Source organism: Lithobates pipiens, unplaced genomic scaffold, assembly GCF_037356315.1.
Source record: "Lithobates pipiens isolate NorthernLeopardFrog02 unplaced genomic scaffold, aLitPip1_a1.2 Scaffold_59, whole genome shotgun sequence".
In the NCBI taxonomy this organism is placed as follows: domain Eukaryota; kingdom Metazoa; phylum Chordata; class Amphibia; order Anura; family Ranidae; genus Lithobates; species Lithobates pipiens.
In genome coordinates this window covers 2,634,580-2,655,247 of record NW_027507880.1, presented here as the reverse complement: position 1 = coordinate 2,655,247, position 20,668 = coordinate 2,634,580, and the positions used below count along the sequence as shown (strand labels likewise).

Below are 20,668 nucleotides of genomic sequence, written 5' to 3'. Positions count from 1 at the left end.
GTACCCGGGCTTACAGGATGTCCTGAAGCAGGCCAGGAAAGTCTGTGTGCATTTCCGCCGATCATTTAATGCCTGTGCTCGGCTGGCTGAGCACCAAAAGGAGTTGAACCTGCCCAAGAACCGCCTTATATGTGACGTGCCCACCAGGTGGAACTCAACGTTGGCCATGCTGCAGCGGCTGCACACGCAGCAGAGGGCCATCAATGAGTACCTGTGTGACTACGGCACCAGGACAGGGTCAGAGGAGCTCGTTTTTTTCTCACCACGCCAGTGGGGCATGATCAGGGATGCATGTACTGTCCTGTCACCGTTTGAGGAGGCCACAAGGATGGTGAGCAGTGACAGGGCATGCATCAGTGACACTGTACCTCTTGTCCACCTCTTGGAGCATACGCTGCATGGAATAATGGACAGGGCACTTGAGGCAGAACAGAGGCAGGAAGAGGAGGACTTCCTTGCCTCTCAAGGCCCCCTTTATCCAGACAGTGTTCCTGCTGTGCCACCCATCACACAGGAAGAGGATGAGGAGGATGATTGTGTCAGCATGGAGGTGGAGGCTGGCACTCAGCATCAGCAGCAGCAGCAGTCTTGTAGGGATGATTTACAGTCCCAAGAAACCCGTGGACTTGTACGTGGCTGGGAGGAGGTAGCTGCGGATCATGTTGTCCTTAGTGACCCAGAGGACTCCAGACCGAATGCCTCAGCTAACCTACGCTGCATGGCCTCCCTGATCCTGCAAAGCCTACGGAAGGATCCTCGTATTCTTCCGATCAAGGAGAGGGACCATTACTGGCTGGCCACTCTCCTTGATCCACAGTACAAGGGTAAGGTTGCCAACCTTATCTTGCCATCTCAGAGGGAGCAGAGGATGAGACATCTCCGGGAGGCCTTGCAGAAAGGTCTGTGCAACGCGTTCCCAGAGACTGGGAGGTTACAAACTCCTGGTCCTGGACAACGTGTTGCTGAGGCATCGGTCAGAAGGAGTGGCGGAGAAGGTGGCCGTCTGACTGATGGTTTCAGACAATTTTTTAGTCTGCAGCCCCAAGGTATGATTGGTTCCAGCAACCATCGCCAGCGTCTGATTTACATGGTGCAGGAATACCTAGGGGCAAGGTCAGACTTGGACACCTTTCCCATCGAAAATCTTCTGGCTTACTGGGTCTTGAGGATGGATCACTGGCCAGAGCTTGCACAGTATGCAATTGAGCTACTGGCCTGTCCTGCATCCAGCGTTCTTTCGGAACGCACCTTCAGTGACGCTGGTGGCTTTGTTACCGATCACAGGGTGCGCCTGTCCACCGAATCAGTTGATCGACTGACCTTCATCAAGATGAATCAGTCTTGGATAACCCACAGCTACCAAGCACCTGAAGCTGATGTAACCGAATAATTTTTTTTGAAATATCACATCCCTTCAAGACTGCCTATGCTGATGCTGAGTGACTGTCCTGTTATGTTGATTGTCTATCCTCTTCGTCCTCCGCTGATATGTTGGAAGAACATTTCTGGTTCTGGGTGATGCCATCAGCCCAATTTTTCTGCCCCTGTTTAACAGGGGCGTTTAATTACAATTTTTTTTGCAATGCTTTGCAGCAGGGCTAATTCCTGCACTACAACTAGAGTATATGGGAGAGGTTGCAGTGTGGTGGCTCCAGCACCAGTGCCTAAGGCTCAATTTTTCTGCCCCTGTTTAACAGGGGCGTTTAATTACAATTTTTGATGCAATGCTTTGCAGCAGGGCTAATTCCTGCAATAAAACTAGAGTATATGGGAGAGGTTGCAGTGTGGTGGCACCAGCACCAGTGCCTAAGACCCAATTTTTCTGCCCCTGTTTAACAGGGGCGTTTAATTACAATTTTTGATGCAATGCTTTGCAGCAGGGCTAATTCCTGCAATAAAACTAGAGTATATGGGAGAGGTTGCAGTGTCGTGGTACCAGCACTAGTGCCTAAGGCCCAATTTTTCTGCCCCTGTTTAACAGGGACATGTAAATACAATTCTTGATATAATATTTCACAGGAGGGCCCATTCCTGTGTCCACCCAGAGTAACTGTGGCACCAGCACCACAACCACCAAAGGTAAATTTTTCTACCACTGTTCAACAATGGCATGCAATTACAATTCTTGATATAATCGCTCACAGCAGAGTCACTTTGAGGGCTTACAATGTTGTGGCAAAACCAACACCTTGTTCCGGCATTTCTGCAGAGCATATAGGGCAGGCCCCTACTTTCAAACATGCAACTTACAAACATCTCCTACTTGCAAACGGAAGGAGACAACAGCAAGTGAGATGAAAAAAGATGGACGACAAAACAAATTATACAGGGGTGATAACCCTTCCCTATGTTTTCCAAAAAGCTTAAAAATAGTTTTTTTCACTGGAGCTACACTTTAAAAATGTACCAGTTGAAAATTACAAACAGATTCAACTTAACACAACAAACCTACACAGTCCCTTTTTTTAATATGGGTACGGGGTTCCCCTTAATATGCGTACAAGACCCAAAGGGGCTGGTAATGGGCAGGGAGGGCTACCCATGCCATTTTTCTCAATGATTTTCAACCATATTGCAGGAACCAGATATAACATTAAAACCGCAAGCAGTTTTAAATGATGTTATTTCCGTTTAATGTCATTTTGTGCAGGGACTGTTCTAAACACGGGAAACACGTGGCACTTCACAGGCATACTGCAGACACCCCCCAGGCACGATATTTAAAGGAATATTTCACTTTTTTTTTTCACTTTAATCGTCATTAAAATCAGTGCTCCCGCCAAAACGGCCATTTTTAAAAACATTTTAGGCATTGACCCATGTCCCCTGGGGCAGGAGCCAGGTCTCTAAACCCTTTTTAGGACAGCATCTTGCATATTAGCCATTAAAAGTATCACTTTTAATTTCGAACGTTCGAGTCCCATAGACCTCAATGGGGTTCTAAAGTTCGTACGAATTTGGGGTCCAATTCGAAAGTTCTGGTGCACCCCGAACCGGGGGGTGTTCGGCTCATCCCTACTGAAGATCCAATAAGGTTAACCACCTCCCGCCCGCCCTATAGCCGAATGACGGCCGTAGAGCAGGCGGGTTCCTTCGACTGGTCGTCCCTGGACGTCCTTGTGTTTACTTCCGCAATGCGCGCCGCCGGGGGCACGCATCGCGGAAGTTTTGTATTCGCCATGTCTCCCGGAGACAGGCAAACATAGATCGCCGTGAACAGCCAATCAAAGCGGCCGTTCACAGCGCGATCGCAGCTGCCAATGGGAGATGATCTCAAATGTAAACATATGAGATCATCTCCCATTGCCGTGTCTCTCCCTCCTCACACAGAGACAGCGTGTGAGGAGAGAGAGGATCTGTGAGTGATATATTGTATACTGTGACTAACACTGTCAGCCCCAGTGCGAACTGTCAGCCCCAGTGCCATCTGTCAGCCCCAGTGCCAGTGCCATCTGTCAGCCCAGTGCCATCTGCCAGTAGTGCCAGTGCCGCCAGTGCCACCTGCCAGCGCCAGTGCCACCTGCCAGTGCCAGTGCCACCTGCCAGCGCCAGTGCCACCTGCCAGTGCCAGTGCCATCCGTCAGCCCCAGTGCCGTCAGCCCCAGTGCCGCCAGTGCCAGTGCCGCCAGTGCCAGTGCCACCTGCCAGTGCCAGTGCCACCTGCCAGCGCCAGTGCCACCTGCCAGCGCCATCCGTCAGCCCCAGTGCCGTCAGCCCCAGTGCCACCAGTGCCAGTGCCACTTGCCAGTGCCAGTGCCACCTGCCAGTGCCAGTGCCATCCGTCAGCCCCAGTGCCATCAGCCCCAGTGCCGTCAGCCCCAGTGCCACCTGCCCGTGCCACCTGCCAGTGCCAGTGCCACCTGCCAGCGCCAGTGCCATCTGCCAGCCGCAGTGCCATCTGCCAGCCCCATTTGCCAGAGCAATTAGCCAGAGCAAATAGCCAGCACCATCTGCCAGTGCCAGTGCCATCTGCCAGTGCCAGCCCCAGTGCCATCTGTGGGCATTTCCATTGTCCTGGTGCTCCAGGGCCTTCAAAACTGTAATAGGTGGTTGAGAAATAAGATGTGTAATTTATGCTCCTAGAACGCCTGATGGTGCTATTTCAATATTGGGCCTCTGTATGTGGCCAGGCTGTCTAAAAGTCTCACACATTTGGTATCGTTATACTCAGAAGAAGTAGTAGAACGTATTTTGGGGTGTCATTTTTGCTATGTACATTCTATGTGTTGGAAATATCTTATAAATGGACAACTTTGCGTAAAAAAAAAAATGCGTTTTCATTTTTTTTCCACATTTTCCCAAAACACCTGGAAAAAAAATGAACCATTCAAACGACTCAATATGCCTCATAGATTATACGTTGGGGTGTTAGCTTTCCAAAATGGGGTCAATATTGGGCCTCTGTATGTGGCCAGGCTGTGTAAAAGTCTCATACATTTGGTATCATAATACTCAGAAGGAGTAGCAGAACGTATTTTGGGGTGTCATTTGTGGTATACACATGCCATGTGAGAGAAATAACCTATTACATTGAAAATTTTGTGAGAAAAAAATAAATAAAAAATCTTCATTTTGCAAAGAATTGTGGGAAAAAGATGACAACATCAAAAACCTCACCATGCATCTTAGTAAATACCTTGGAATGCCTACTTTCAAAAAAGGGGTCATTTGGGGGGTATTTGTACTTTCCTGACTTGTTCGGGTCGCAAGAAATGAGATAGGCCACCAGTACATCAGGTGTGATCAATTTTTTATGATTCGCACCACAGCTTGTAGACTCTCTAACTTTCACAAAGACCAAATAATATCCACTAATTTGGGTTATTTTTACCAAAGACATGTAGCAGTATAAATTGTGGCCAAAATTTATGGAAAAAAAATTATAATTTGCAAAATTTTATCACAGAAACAAAGAAATGTGCGTTTTTTTTCAAAATTTTTGGTCTTTTTTCATTTATAGCGCAAAAAATAAAAAACCCAGAGGTGATCAAATACCACCAAAAGAAAGCTCTATTTGTGGGAAAAAAAGGACACAAAATTCATTTGGGTACAGTGTTGCATGACTGAGCAATTGTCATTCAAAGTATGAGAGCACCAAAAGCTGAAAATTGGTCTGGTCAGGAAGGGTGTTTAAGTGCCCAGTAAGCAAGTGGTTAAATTATGTTTTTTTTTCGAAGAGCTACAAACAGCAATACGTTTTTAACTGAGTAGATACTCTAGATCACTCTGGATTGTACAACCTGAGGAAGACTACATTAGTCATACAGGGTCAATTTCAGTGCTGGCTGGGATGATCAAAAGCTCTGAGGACAATAAGCTTAAAATACCAAAACAGGTAGTCAAATCTTCTTCTTACTGCACAGCTTGCAAAGGGGGATCTGTGACCAGTAACAAAAATTTGGAAGGCTCTTCCTGTACTTTTGACATCAACCCTTGATTAGAAATGTCGGGGGGGGTGGGGGTCTTGGTACAGGGCCACAGGCCACAGCGACGTCTGCAATCAATAATGATTCAGTACTGAATCTGTGTTGTCTATGTTTAAATTACTGTAAGCCCTTGTACACACGGTCGGACATTTCCGACGGAAAATGTCTGATCGGACCACGTTGTCAGATAATCCGACTGTGTGTGGGCTCCATCAGCCTGTTTCCGTCTGAATATCTGACAGACCAATTTTTCCAGCTTAGCTATAACATTTTCCGACAACATGATCCGATCGGACCTTGTCCGATCATGTGTAGAGAATTCCGATCGGACAAAGTACCACACATGCTCAGATCAAATTCCTACACCAAAGCTATTGGCTACTAGCCAGAACGAAATAACGTCACCACGTTCTGAATGATCTGTTTTTCCAACAACTTTGTCCGACCGTGTGTATGCAACAGTTTCTGCCAAAATCCGTCGGACAAAATCAGATGGATTTGGTTGTCGGGAATGTTCGACCGTGTGTACAAGGGCTAAAACACCCTTAACAGTGGCACTTCCACCACCAGGCCTCAAAGCAACTGCGAAGGCTGCTATGGCTAAGTGTTAAGTGTGAGTCTGCTTAATAACGTGTTGGTGTAATACTTCCAGAAAAAGTGAAGGGAGTTCCCAGTTCTCCAGAATCATGGCTCCCAACTGTCCCTTATTTGGAGGGACTGTCCCTGATTTGGAACAATGTCCCTTTTTCCCCTCTTTTCTCCTCATTTGTCCCTCATTTTGGTCTGTCTGATCTATATAGTTGTATATAAAATGCACTGTTTATCTTTAAAAAAGTGTTTCCCAGTGCTAAACCTTCCATCCAATTTCTAAATTGCTGCATTTGTAAATTTTAAAAGCCAATATAAAGGAATGGTAATGTTAGAAAAAAAGTTCTTGTGGATTTAACTATTCTTTTCTTTTTTTTGTTAAATCTCCTTTAAGGGGACGTGGCAAGGGCATATCCTATACCACAACATACTTTTGCTAGTAGATGTCCCTCATTCCCATTTTTAAATGTTGGGAGGTATGCAGAATCCACCTGGTGAAGTATTAGGCTACAGATCGTTATTGGTATTAAATTTGTGTTAATTTTTACCTGGTTCACCCTTCTCTCCACATGTGGTGATTGAGTAGGCATCCTCATCGGGGTTTTGGCATATCTGTGTTCCTGGAGTCACTAATGCCACATGGAGCAAAAGTAGACAAAGAACCTTCATAACTGACATATTCCAATTACAGCTGGTCTGTATGAGAGAAAGAAACACCTGTGGTCACTATTACAGAAAATAAGTTCATGTTCTGCTCTAGGACGTCTACTCTAGGTCCTTTTGGGTTATTCTAGGAGAACTAGAGCCATTCCAGGACATCTAGGGCATCTAGGCCACTCAAGGACATATAGGGCTACTCTAGGACATCTAAAGCTACTTTATGACATCCAGGAAAAATCCAGGATATCTAGGGCTACTCTAAGACATCTAGGGTCACTCAAGGACATCTAGGGCCATTCCAGGATATCTAGGGCTACTCTAGAACATCTAGGGCCCTCCAGGACATCTTGAATCACTCCAGGACATCTGTTTCTAGGGCCTCTCCAAAACATGTATGGCCACTCAAGGAAATCTAGGGATATTCTAGGACAACTAAAGCTATTCTAGGACATCTAGGACCAATCCAGGTCATCTAGGAGTACTCTAGGACACCTAGGGCAGGCAATGGCCTGTTGCTTATAGTCACATTCTGTTTGTTCTCCTGTCATACTGTTCGCTCACCCAAACAAGGTAAAATATCTGGTACTTTTGTTGTTGTAGAGTATGGGACCCACTACTCTCCCTTTTTTTTGTGGTGCAGCGCCAGTTTTTTTTATAGTTGCATTGGTCCAACTAGGATCAATGTAAGTATGCATGTTGTCCATTAGGTTCAAATACCTTTCTGTTGTTGGAAAATAATATAATTGGAGAGTGCCTTTTCAGAACATGAGTAAGGGAGAAGTGGGGGAGCAGAGCATGCAGAGTGAAGTTGAGATCACACGTGATTGAGAGACTGTACGGAATATAAACATGGCTGTCTAGGTAAAAAAACATTTACGATGTTGATTTTTTAAGCATTCGTACAGGTGTAAAAAAAAAAGTTTGCCGCATTGCTTGTAATATCATTATGTCCTATGATTGTCAGTTCAATCTAGTGGCCATAATGCAGCATTTTTCCTAAAATACCTCAATCAAAAAGATATTGCATTATGGCCACTAGGTGGAGCCGATGATCTTAGGTGATATTAATTTTACAAATAATGCAGCTCTCATTTGTTGTGTCATAATGCTTAAGACACAGCAATATCGTATATCTAGACCCCTAGGAAGCACTGTTTTATTTAATGATAATTTATTTTGTGAAACAATCTACTTTATATAAACAGGAAAAGTCACTGCAAATTATTTATATTATTCACTTTTTATGATTTATTACATTGCTTTATTAGGTAATTGTGTAAGTTAGTGTTTAGAGCACTGCAGATTTTGATTTATATTTATATACTAAAATTAAAGTTTTTGTGTCCGAAGTTCAGCATTAATGATATCAGTTCAGATCATGGAACTGCTGTGGGTCCAGGATCAGAGGGGAACCAGAGCTATCTGGCTAAGCAGTCATTTATATAGGTAACATTAAATAAATACATTCGGATTGCATCAACAAGTATCTAAACCCAAAATAAAAAATGTAACATATTGCAGCTCAGTAGTCATTTTTCTGTATGAGGTGACTGCATTCAGGCTTATTTGTTTATATTTACCTGGTGATCCTGCCAGTAACACACTTCCTGTCCTATGGAGAGGATGCTTATTCACTGTTCTGTAAGTGATGCCAGCTTTGTCACCCTGGGGCAGGACTACAGAACACCCCCCTCTATTAATCTCTATACCATGGGGGGAAGCACCCTCTAGTCCACAGAGGTGGCTGGGTACAAAGTAACTGATAAGAATTCAGCAAAAACCAATAGCCCAAGAAGTTATCGACTGACAAAATATCTGGCAGGATTGACAGGACTTTTTTTGCACATATTAAACAGATATAACAAAACTCTTCTGCTGATATATTTAATCTGATCTTCTACCTCAGTGTCAAAGTCCACTTGTGCCCCTGTTGATGACCGCTTGTGTCGAAACGCGTCGGTCAGCATTACTTGCACCCCACATTGCTTTTTTTCAATTGATTTCGCTTTTTGTGATCACTTTTTATATCTGTTAAATATGTACAATTTTAATAAAACCAACTGGTTTGTTTTGACCTACACTATCCGGAGCCCCCCCTTTCTTTTTCTTTGTTTCGGTTTACATGCCATCCGTTTGAGTTCTTATCCGAAACTAAAGCTTGGATACATCTGGTCCTGGAAATATTATCGCCCTGGATTGTGGAAAACATCGGCCGGCGACCACTGGGATCATTTACCTTTACCTGAGACTGAGGCGTCTATGGGAGGACTGTATGCTGGGACCCATTCCATCAGAAGTTGGAGCATAATCCCTTTGGGACTACACGCATTTTAAACCCACTGCCGTAGGTAGTAGCTCAGCCTCACAGATCAGGGTATACAGCTCAGCCTCATAGATCAGGGTATATAGCCCCTCCATCAGTACAGACCTCCCCAGGAAAAAACACACCATCAGCACAGCCTCCCCCAGGACAAACCCCCCAACATCAGCACAGATCCCCCCCAGGACAAATCACCCCTCCACCATCATATAAATATCATTCAAATAGTACCTGAAAGTGTAATTATCGTCAGATTTGTTTACTGAAGTTTTATAAGTCAGGACACAAGTTCAAAAGTGATACAGGAATATATAATATTAAGGTACAATATAATTATATTATTTGACTAAGGATAAATTAATATTGCTCTATAGTCATAAGGGTAATAACTTAGAGAGACTATTTCCTATAATGTTAATAGAGGATACATTTCTAAACATAAATTATGATGGGAAAATGGAGTTTCCAAATAATTATAGTTGAAAAATTATCTAAAAATTATTAATACAGGAAGCATTAAGGGAACATCACTCTCATTTTTCAAGCAGGAAACATTTTCTATAGTTTATAACATTATAAGAACAAGAAATACAATTCAAAGGAACGCTATATGAACCTGATGAAGAGAAAGAGGTGTGAGAGACGAAAAGTAAAGTAAAGTAACAGAGGGGTTAGAAAAGAAAGAAAGGAGGAGAAAGGAAGATAAGTAAAAGGAAAGGGATCTCCAAGGTAATGTGTGTTTTTCAATCAAGTTTTAAATATGGGGGAAAAATAAAAATCTTTGGACAATGGGGCAGGTCCACCATATTTGGAAATGTAATCCAGTTCAGTGCAGCCTCGAAAACAAAAAGAGGAGTAATTGGGAGCAAATTTCGCAATTCTGATAGGTACCAACGTGTAAGTACTTTGTAGTTAGTTTCTAAAGCAGCTATGATCTGAGAGGAAGATTTTGTAGTTGTCCAAATCTTGTCCCATTTTGTAGTATCTAATGTAAATCCAAGATCAGATTGCCACTTAGCTACATACGTGGGCGCACTAGAATCCAGTTTATAAATGAGTTGGGCGTAGAGATTCAAAATAAGTCCTTTTGCATGAGGGTCATGTTTACATACATTTTCAAAGTGAGATAATTTATCAAGTATAGTCCTTCCATGAATATTAGGCATGAAAAAATGCTTAATCTGGAGATATCTGAAAATTTCTGAGTTTGGAAGTTCATGACTATTACATAAGTCAGGGAACATTTTAAAGGAATCAATAGAAATAAGATCATGTAGTTGGGTCAATTTAGAAGTGGTCCATGCTTTAAAAGTTTTAGGAAATTTCCAGGTGGGATAAAAAAATAAGATTTTTAAGAACCGGTAAGAGTGGATTATGTGAGCATTGTAGGCCACATAACAATTTAGTTTTGTCCCAAATTACGAGGGATTGTTTGGCAATCGAATTTGTAAGTTTTTTTCCGGTTAGAGGGTTGTAACCATAAAAGATTAGATATCGATAATGCGTCACAATCTATAGATTCCAAAGCTACCCAGAGTGGTATTTCATTGATTGCATGGTATTTAGGCAATTGTGCCAAATGAGCTGCATGGTAGTATATAGATATATTAGGAAATCCAAGACCACCTTGAAGCTTTGGAAGATATAGCGTATGTTTAGGCAAGCAAGGTTTTGAAGAGCCCCAAACAAAGGTTGTTAATTTACGCTGTATTATTTTTAAGAACTATGCTGGGACCAAGATGGGTAAAACCCTAAAAAGATACAAGATTTTAGGTAGTATAGTCATCTTAGTAGCATTAATTACCTATCCAGGATATGGGGAGAGAAGGTCACAGAGTCAATAAATTGGTAATTTGACGTATGATAGGTGGAAAATTAGCCTTAAATAGTTCATAGAGATTAGGAATGAGATTAATTCCTAAGTATGGTAGACAGGTGGCAGACCATGTGAAAGGGAGAGATGCTTGCACTTGTTGTAAAGCTGAAGGGGATAGAGAGATATTTAGTGCCATAGATTTTTGAGGATTAATGACTAAACCAGAAATATGAGTGAAACTATCAAGATTTTGGATAAGATTAGGAGCTGAAATATGCGGAGCGGTCATATAAATGAAGATGTCATCTGCAAAGAGACAGGTTTTGTGATGGTGTCCAGCTAGCTCAATACTATGGATGAGCTTCGAGTTCCAGTCGAACTCATGTTCTACTCGAACATTGCCTGTTCGCCTGTTCAGCGAACAGTGAACAATTTGGGCTGTTCGCAGAAAATTCGAAAAGCCGGAACACCCTATACAAGTCTATGGGAGAAATCTAAAGTGCTAATTCTAAAGGGTAATATGCAGGTTATTGTCCTAAAAAGTGTTTGGGGACCCGGGTCCTGCCCCAGGGGACATGGATCAATGCAAAAAAAAGTTTTAAAAACGGCCATTTTTTCAGGAGCAGTGATTTTAATAATGATTAAAGTGAAACAATAAAAGTGTAATATTCCTTTAAATTTCGTAGCTGGGGGGTATCTATAGTATGCCTGTGAAGGGGCACATGTTTCTGGTGCTTAGAACTGTCCCTGCACAAAGTGTCATTTGTGCAGGAAAAAAAGTCTTTTAAAATCACTTGCGGCTATTGTCGGGTCCCGTAATACAGAGAACACTCAATGAGTGTTCTCTGCATTAGCCGACAATTCATTCATTCATTGATAAAAAAAAAAAAGCGTGGGGGTTCCCCTAAATTCAATTACCAGGCCCTTCAGGTCTGACATGGATATTAAGGGGAACCCCGTGTCAAATTTTAAAAAAAAATTGACGTGGGGGTCCCCCTAAATATCCATAACCAGACCCTTCAGGTCTGATATGGATATTAAGGGGAACCCCGCATCAAATAAAAAAAAAATTGACGTGGGGGTCCCCCTAAAAATCCATATCAGACCCTTTATCCGAGCACGCAACCTGGCAGGCCGCAGGAAAAGAGGGGGGGACGAGAGAGCGGCCCCCCCTCCCTCCTGAACCGTACCAGGCCACATACCCTCAACATTGGGAGGATGCTTTGGGGGTCTGTGACCCCTCAAAGCACCTTGTCCCCATGTTGATGAGGACAAGGGCCTCATCCTCACAACCCTGGCCGTTGGTTGTGAGGGTCTGCGGGCAGGGGGCTTATCAGAATCTGGAAGCCCCCTTTAACAAGGGGACCCCCAGATCCCGGCCCCCCCCTGTTTGAAATGGTAAGGGGGTACAAAAGTACCCCTACCATTTCACAAAGAAAGTGTCAAAATGGTTAAATAAGACAAACACACTTTTGAAAAATTCCTTTATTAAAAATAAAAAAAATAAAAAAAAGATTCCAGCGGTGCTAATCCACTCTTGCTATCCAGCGACGGGTCTCCGGGGTCCAGCGATGGATGATCATATCCAGCGACGGGGGATCTCTCAGTCCAGCGCTGTCCATACATCCTTCTTCTGTCTCCACTCCGGAGACACTGCAGAGATCCCAGCGCTGACGTTTCTTATATTAGGAGGGCGGGGCCATCCGTCACCTGACCCCGCCCCTCTGACGCTGGAGAGGGAAGCCAGGGGTTCCCCAGTGACGTGTGGGTGACCCCGCCCCCTCTGATGTAACGGAAACCTGCCTGATGTAACGGAAACGGCCGTTTTTTAAAACTTTTTTTTGCATTGATCCATGTCCCCTGGGGCAGGACCCGGGTCCCCAAACACTTTTTAGGACAGTAACCTGCATATTACCCTTTTAAATTAGCACTTTAGATTGTGAACGTTCGAGTCCCATAGACTTTAATAGGGTTCTAAAGTTCACACGAAGTTTAGGTCTGTTCGCAGGTTCTGGTGCGAACCGAACAGGGGGGTGTTCGGCTCATCCCTACTCAATACCTCTAATTGAGGGATTAGAATGAATAGATTGGGCAAGGGGTTCAATAAGTAAGGCAAATATAAGTGGGGATAATGGGCAACTTTGTCTCGTACCTCTGCAGATATTAATTGTGTTTGATTTGTATCCTGCATATTTTACATATGCTTCAGGTTTATCATATAAAGAGGAGATCCAATTAAGGAAATGGGGGCCAAATCCCCAGCATTGTAGGACATAGCGTAGGTAGGGCCATTAAAATGTATCAAATGCTTTTTTGATATCTAGGGACAGAAAGCAAAGTGGGATTTTCCTTGTTTTTGGAAATATGCATCAATAGTGACGTCCTATGTATATTATCTCCCGCTTGACGCTTTGGAATGAAACCTACTTGGTCTTTGTGTATTAACCAGTTGAGACCCGCGCTATAGCCGAATGACGGCTACAGCGCGGATCTCCTTTGCCGGGACTACGTCTATTGACGTCGTCCCGTGCACGAGCGGCCTGCGCGCCCCCTGAGGGGCGCGCACGGTGCGCTCTGTGATCGGCGAGTCTATGAGACTCGCCTGATCACTGATCCGAGCAAGGGGTCAATCCCGACCCCTTATCACGTGATCAGCTGTCAGCCAATGACAGCTGATCATGTGATATAACGGAGCCGGTAATCGGCTATTATTCCTCCTCGCGCTGATCCGACATCAGTCCCGATCACGGCCAGCCCTGCCAGTGCCTACCTGCCCCCTGCCAGTGCCCACCTGCCCCCTGCTTTGCCACATCAATAAAAAATGTGTCCCCCCTGTCAGTGCCACCCAGCAGTGCCCACAGTGCCACCCAGCAGTGCCCACAGTGCCACCCAGCAGTGCCCACAATCTGCCTCAACAAAGGTGCTGCACCCCAGTGCCACACATCCGTGCCCAGCAGTGCCGCCCATCAGTGCCCAGCAGTGCCGCCCATCAGTGCCCAGCAGTGCCGCCCATCAGAGCCACCTATCAGTGCCCATCAGTCCCATCTATCAGTGGTACCTATCAGTGCCCCTTAGTGCCACCCATCCGTGCCACCCATCTGTGCCATCTTATCTGTGCCCATCTTTGCCCATCAGTGCCGCCTTATCTGTGCCCATCGGTGCCGCCTTATCTGTGCCTATTAGTGCCGCCTAAACTATGCCTATCAGTGCCCACCAGTGCAGCCTATCAGTGCCCACCAATGCAGCCTATCAGTGCCCACCAGTGCAGCCTATCAGTGCCGCCTCATCAGCGCACTTCAATGAAGGAGAAAAATGGACCTGTTTGCAAAATTTTATAACAAACTATTAACCACTTTCAGACCGGACCATTTTGCTGGTCAATGACCAGAGGTCTTTTTACAATTTGGCACTGCGCTGCTTTAACTGGTAATTGCGCGGTCATGCAATGTTGTACCCAAACAAAATTTGCGTCCTTTTCTTCCCACAAATAGAGCTTTCTTTTGATGGTATTTGATTGCCTCTGTGATTTTTATTTTTTGCGATATAAACGTAAAAAGACCGCAAATTTTGAAAACAAATGATATTTTCTACTTTTTGTTATTAGAAAAATCCAATAAACTCAATTTTAGTCATACATTTAGGCCAAAATGTATTCAGCCACATGTCTTTGGTAAAAAAAAAGTCAATAACTGTATATTTATTGGTGTGCGCAAAAAGTTGTCACATCTACAAACTAAGGTACGTTTTCTGGAATTTACGCAGCTTTTAGTTTACGACTGCCTATCTCATTTCTTGAGGTGCTAAAATGGCAGGGCAGTACAAACCCCCCCAAATGACCCCATTTTGGAAAGTAGACCCCCTAAGGAAATTGATAAGTGGCATGTTGAGCCCATTGAATATTTTATTTTTTTGCCTCAAGCGATTGAATAATGACAAAAAAAATTTTTTTTTTTTTTTTTACACAAAGTTGTCACTAAATGATATATTGCTCACACATGCTATGGGCATATGTGAAATGACACCCCAAAATAAATTATGCTGCTTCTCCTGAGTACGGGGATACCACATATGTGGGACTTTTTGGGAGCCTAGCCGCGTACGGGGCCCCGAAAACCAAGCACCGCCTTCAGGCTTTCTAAGGGCGTAAATTTTTGATTTCACTTCTCACTACCTATTACAGTTTTGAAGGCCATAAAATGCCAAGATGGCACAAAACCCCCACAAATGACCCCATTTTAGAAAGTAGACACCCCAAGCTATTTGCTGAGAGGCATGTTGAGTCCATGGAATATTTTATATTTTGCCACAAGTTGCGGGAAAATTACAAACTTAAATTTTTTTTTTTTTTTTTTTCACAAAGTTGTCACTAAATGATATATTGCTCACACATGCCATGGGCATATGTGAAATGACACCCCAAAATAAATTCTGATGCTTCTTCTGAGTACGGGGATACCACATGTGTGGGATTTTTTGGGAGCCTAGCCGTGTACGGGGCCCCGAAAGCCAAGAACCGCCTTCAGGTTTTCTAAGGGCGTAAATATTTGACTTCACTCCTCACTACCTATTACAGTTTTGAAGGCCATAAAATGCCAAGATGGCACAAAACCCCCACAAATGACCCCATTTTAGAAAGTAGACACCCCAAGCTATTTGCTGAGAGGCATGTTGAGTCCATGGAATATTTTATATTTTGCCACAAGTTGCGGGAAAATTACAAACTTTTTTTTTTTATTTCTTTTTTTCACAAAGTTGTCACTAAATGATATATTGCTCACGCATGCCATGGGCATATGTGAAATGACACCCCAAAATAAATTCTGCTGCTTCTCCTGAGTACGGGGATACCACATATGTGGGACTTTTTGGGAGCCTAGCCGCATACGGGGCCCCGAAAACCAAGCACCGCCTTCAGGCTTTCTAAGGGCGTTACAGTTTTGAAGGCCATAAAATGCCAAGATGGCACAAACCCCCCCAAATGACCCCATTTTGGAAAGTAGACACCCCTAAATTTAGGGGTACACTAGTGAGACTAGGTAATAAATGGCGGGTGCCCTGAAACTATAAAAAAATAACTAACCAACCAGCGTCACCTGAAACAGTTATATGGTGATCACTGGTGAAAGGGTTAACTAGGGGGCAATCAGGGGGCTTTATGCGGTAGTATATGGGGGTCCCTGGCGCTATAAAAAGCTGCGGCGAACCTAAATACCTACCTGCCTAACTAGCGTCACCTGTGACACTAATACAGCGATCAGAAAAACGATCGCTTATTAGGCTGGGTTCACACTGGAGCGATGCAGGAACGCCACGAATCCGCGGCGGGTTCCCGCATCGCATGCCTCCCGGCGGCAGTTCACACTGCCCTATGCGAACTGCTGGGAGTGTCAGTGAAATGTTACTGACACCCCCAGATCAGTTCGCATATCGCAGTGCGATCTGCAAACTCGGATCGCATGGTGTGAACACCCATGCGATCCGATTCTGCTGCGGACCAAAAAAAGGGTCCCGTGCGAGTTTGCGGCGGGTGCGGCGGGTGCGACACGAATTCAGCCATACTATCTGTATGGCTGAACTCGAATCGCACAGAGATCGGATGTGATTTGCACTGCAGTGCGGTGCAAATCACATCCGTTCTCATAAACCGCTGCAATGTGAACCCAGCCTTAGTGACACTGGCGACGGGGGGTGATCACGGGGTTAAACCTTTATTGGGGGGGGGGTTAGGGGGGTACCTTAGAACTAAAGGGGGCTAACCCTAACTGCCCTAACAGTTATTACAGTCACAAATGACACCCGCCTGGTGATCAGGGGGTTAAACCTTTATTAGGTAATAAATGGCGGGTGCCCTGAAACTATAAAAAAATAACTAACCAACCAGCGTCACCTGTAACAGTTATATGGTGATCACTGGTGAAAGGGTTAACTAGGGGGCAATCAGGGGGCTTTATGCGGTAGTATATGGGGGTCCCTGGCGCTATAAAAAGTTGCGGCGAACCTAAATACCTACCTGCCTAACTAGCGTCACCTGTGACACTAATACAGCGATCAGAAAAATGATCGCTTATTAGGCTGGGTTCACACTGGAGCGATGCGGGAACGCCACGAATCCGCGGCGGGTTCCCGCATCGCATGCCTCCCGGCGGCAGTTCACACTGCCCTATGCGAACTGCTGGGAGTGTCAGTGAAATGTTAATGACACCCCCATATCAGTTCGCATATCGCAGTGCGATCTGCAAACTCGGATCGCATGGTGTGAACAGCCATGCGATCCGATTCTGCTGCGGACCAAAAAAGGGTCCCGTGCGAATTTGCGGCCGGTGCGGCGGGTGCGGCGCGAATTCAGCCATACTATCTGTATGGCTGAACTCGAATCGCACAGAGATCGGATGTGATTTGCACTGCAGTGCGGTGCGAATCACATTCGTTCTCATAAACCGCTGCAATGTGAACCCAGCCTTAGTGACACTGGCGACGGGGGGTGATCACGGGGTTAAACCTTTATTGGGGGGGTTAGGGGGGTACATTAGAACTAAAGGGGGCTAACCCTAACTGCCCTAACAGTTATTACAGTCACAAATGACACCAATGCAAAAAAAAAAAATGCAATTGGTGTCACTGTGACTGGGGGGGGGGGCAGGGGTAATTGGGGGGGTGATCGGGGGGTGAAGGGGGGGTGTGAGTGTGCCTGGCATGTTCTACAGTGTAGTGTCGTGTTGGTGCAACTCACCGATCCTCTCTCCTCTGTGCCGGAACGAAAACTACCGACACGGAGGAGAGATTACATCACTTCCTCTCCTGTGTTTACATTACAGGAGAGGAAGTGATGTCACGGAGCATTTCTATTCATCGGGAGCGATCGTGAGGGGGTGGCCATGAATGAATGGCCACCCCCTCATCCCGGATCGCTCCCGAACGAATACCGACCGCCGCAGGCACCGGGGGGGGCCCGATCGGGCCCCCCACCCGCAGGAAGGCAGGGACGTATATATACGCCCATATGCCTGCCCGTGCCATTCTGTCGACGTATATCGTCGTGCGGCGGTCGGCAAGTGGTTAAACATGATTTTTTTTTTTTTGCATCTTTTTTTGTTTGTTTAGCAAAAAATAAAACTCCCAGCTGTAATTAAATACCACCAAAAGAAAGCTCTATTTGTGGGAAAAAAATGATAAAAATTTAATTTGGGTACAGTGTTGTATGCCCGCGCAATTGTCATTCAAAGTGCATCAGCGCTGAAAGCTGAAAATTGGTCTGGGACTGAGGGGGTTTAAGTGCCCAGTAAGCAAGTGGTTAAAGAACTAACTATATCATTTAGATGTGTAGCTAAAACTTTCGCTAGGAGTTTGATATCTAAATTAAAGGGGTTGTAAAGGTTCCTTTTTTATTTTCTAAATAGGTTCCTCTAAGCTAGTGCATTGTTGGTTCACTTACCTTTTCCTTCGATTTCCCTTATAAATGTTTTTTTTTCTTTGTTTTCTTTGTCTGAATTTCTCACTTCCTGTTCCTCCTCAGTAAGCTGTTCTGGCTGACTAACCACCAGCTCGGATGATGGTGAGAAGTTTACTGAGGAGAAACAGGAAGTGAGATATTCAGACAAAGAAAAAAAACATTTAGAAGGGAAATCGAAGGAAAAGGTAAGTGAACCAACAATGCAGTAGCTTAGAGGAACCTATGTAGAAAATAAAAAACAAACCTTTACAACCCCTTTAAGCTATGAAATGGGTCTATAATTGGAGAAACATGTTTCATCAGAGTTTGGGAATCATTGAGATAATTGCAGTCAAAGTTTCAGTTCTAAAAGAATGTCAGTTTAATGCGGAATTAAGGGCCTCAGTCAGTACTGGAGCTAGGATAGGAGCAATTTTTTTGTAATATAAGGCGGAAAAGCCACCCGGGCCTGGATGTTTATTCAACTTGAGGGATTGGCCGTCAAGACTTCACTAGAGGAAATAGGGTTTTCAAGGCATTTGCAATGGGCCGAAGAAATGGATGGAAGAGTAATTTGTGAAAAGAAGGAGTCTGCGGATGTCTGATCTAAAGGACATGCCAAATGTTTTTGAAACTAAGTGTAATTCTATTCTCTGACTTGTGCACGTAGAAATCTGAATCAGGTGTAGTGCAATAGCTCCAATGTGCCTCTATATATACTGATAAGATGCTGGCCTACGTGCATAATCTAAATGAACAACATACTAGAAATATGTAAATCAATATTTCTAAGGAAATTTAATAAATTTGCCAGGATGACATTTCCTGCAAAGTAACTGTGTAATAAAGATCACACCCTTCTCCTGAAAAATCTTTGAGTACAATGAAAGTGAACATTTTTCTGCTCCTTATATTAATTGTATGACATTTATACAGTAAGTCTAGTAAATAAGCAAATCCCAAACTGGGAGGACACAGGATACATTATATATATTATATTATACATTTCTGGGGGAGCACATTGCAGGGGCTTCTATCCTTAAGGCTTCTATCTCTAATGCCGCGTACACACGACTGGACTTTGACGGACTAGGTCCGACAGTCTTTCCGACAGACTTTGCAGCGGAGGTCCGATAGATTTTCAAGCGAACGGACTTGCACACACACATGATCACTCCAAAAGTCCACCCATTTTGAACGCGGTGACATACAACACGTACGACGGGACTAGAAAAAGGAAGTCAAAGACCCAGTACGTGACCCTTTGGGCTCCTTCTGCTAATCTCGTGTTTATCTCATGTTAGTTGAAGTTTGGTTAGAGACGATTCGCGCTTTTCAGACTTCAGCTTATTTCGATAGTTTTTCTGCGGTTCAGTTTGTGCTTGTGGGTTTGTATCTGGTTTTCAGTGCGTGTTGGTCAGTTCGTGCCTGTATATCAGGGCGTTCTGGTCCGCTTATTCCTGGTCTTCAGGTCGCTCTTCACAGGCCTTGCTGTTCTTCAGTGCGTTTGTGTAAGTTTGTTCTGACTAACCGACCGTTTTGAAGCCATGGTGCATGGACCGTGGACGTACTTGTTCTCGAGTTCTTGCTGTGTGGGGGCTTGGTGTTGGGGTTAATACTTTGACCCGAGCCCAGTCCATGAACAGGGCGAGGAGGAGTTCATGGACAAAGACTTGGTTACTCCAGTGTGACTAATTCTCTCACATGCCTTTTCTTTGTGAGATCCGTGAGAATAATCCTGAGGATTTTAGGAATTATCTCAGGATGACGGACCCCGTTTTTCACCATCTGCTGGCTTTGCTGACCCCTTATATCAGCAGGCAGGATACCTGCATGCGGAAAGCCATCACTCCGGAGCAGAGGCTAGTTGCCACGTTGCGGTACTTGGGAACTTGGAGAAACCTTCAGGACCTCAAGTTCATGTCAGGCATCTCCCCCTGGGCTCTGGGGATCATTATCCCAGAGACTTATTGTGCCATTATTCAGGTCCTGCAGAAGGACTATATTAACCCTTTCATGACTAAGGCTATTTTTGGAATTTGGCGTTTACAAGTAAAAACCCCCAAACATTATATATATTTTTTTAGCAGAGACTCTAGAGAATAAAACGGAGATTGTTGCAATATTTTATGTCACACGGTATTTGCGCAGCGGTGTTTTAAACGCAACTTTTTGGGAAAAGGGACACTTTCATGAATAAAAAAAAACAAAACAGTAAAATTAGCCCAATTTTTTTGCGGAATGTAAAAGATAATGTTACGCCGAGTAAATAGATACCAAACATGTCACACTTTATAATTGTGCGCACTTGTGGATAGACGACAAAGTACGGTACCTAAAAATCTCAATAGGCGACACTTTTAAAAAAAAATTACGGTTACCAGGTTAGCGTTACAGAGGAGGTCTAGTGCTAGAATTATTGCTCTCGC

At 44.3% G+C, this 20,668-nt stretch overlaps 2 protein-coding genes across 5 annotated transcripts in view; one reads left to right on the top strand and one right to left on the bottom strand.

Annotated features, from left to right (window-relative positions):
• Window positions 1-20,668, top strand: part of LOC143958174 (pulmonary surfactant-associated protein D-like) — a 605,930-nt gene that overhangs the window by 114,844 nt on the left and 470,418 nt on the right. The window lies entirely within an intron of this gene.
• The window catches only part of LOC143958172 (pulmonary surfactant-associated protein A-like), a 186,743-nt gene that overhangs the window by 42,339 nt on the left and 123,736 nt on the right, over window positions 1-20,668 (bottom strand). For 2 of the 4 annotated variants that reach the window (XM_077467636.1, XM_077467638.1), the window contains exon 2: window positions 6,563-6,710. The exons of the other annotated variants lie outside the window; for them this stretch is intronic. In XM_077467636.1, the coding sequence (XP_077323762.1) occupies window positions 6,563-6,692 (130 nt within the window). In that variant the 5' untranslated portion in view covers window positions 6,693-6,710. The remainder of the gene's footprint in view (window positions 1-6,562; window positions 6,711-20,668) is intronic. 4 annotated transcript variants of the gene reach the window in all.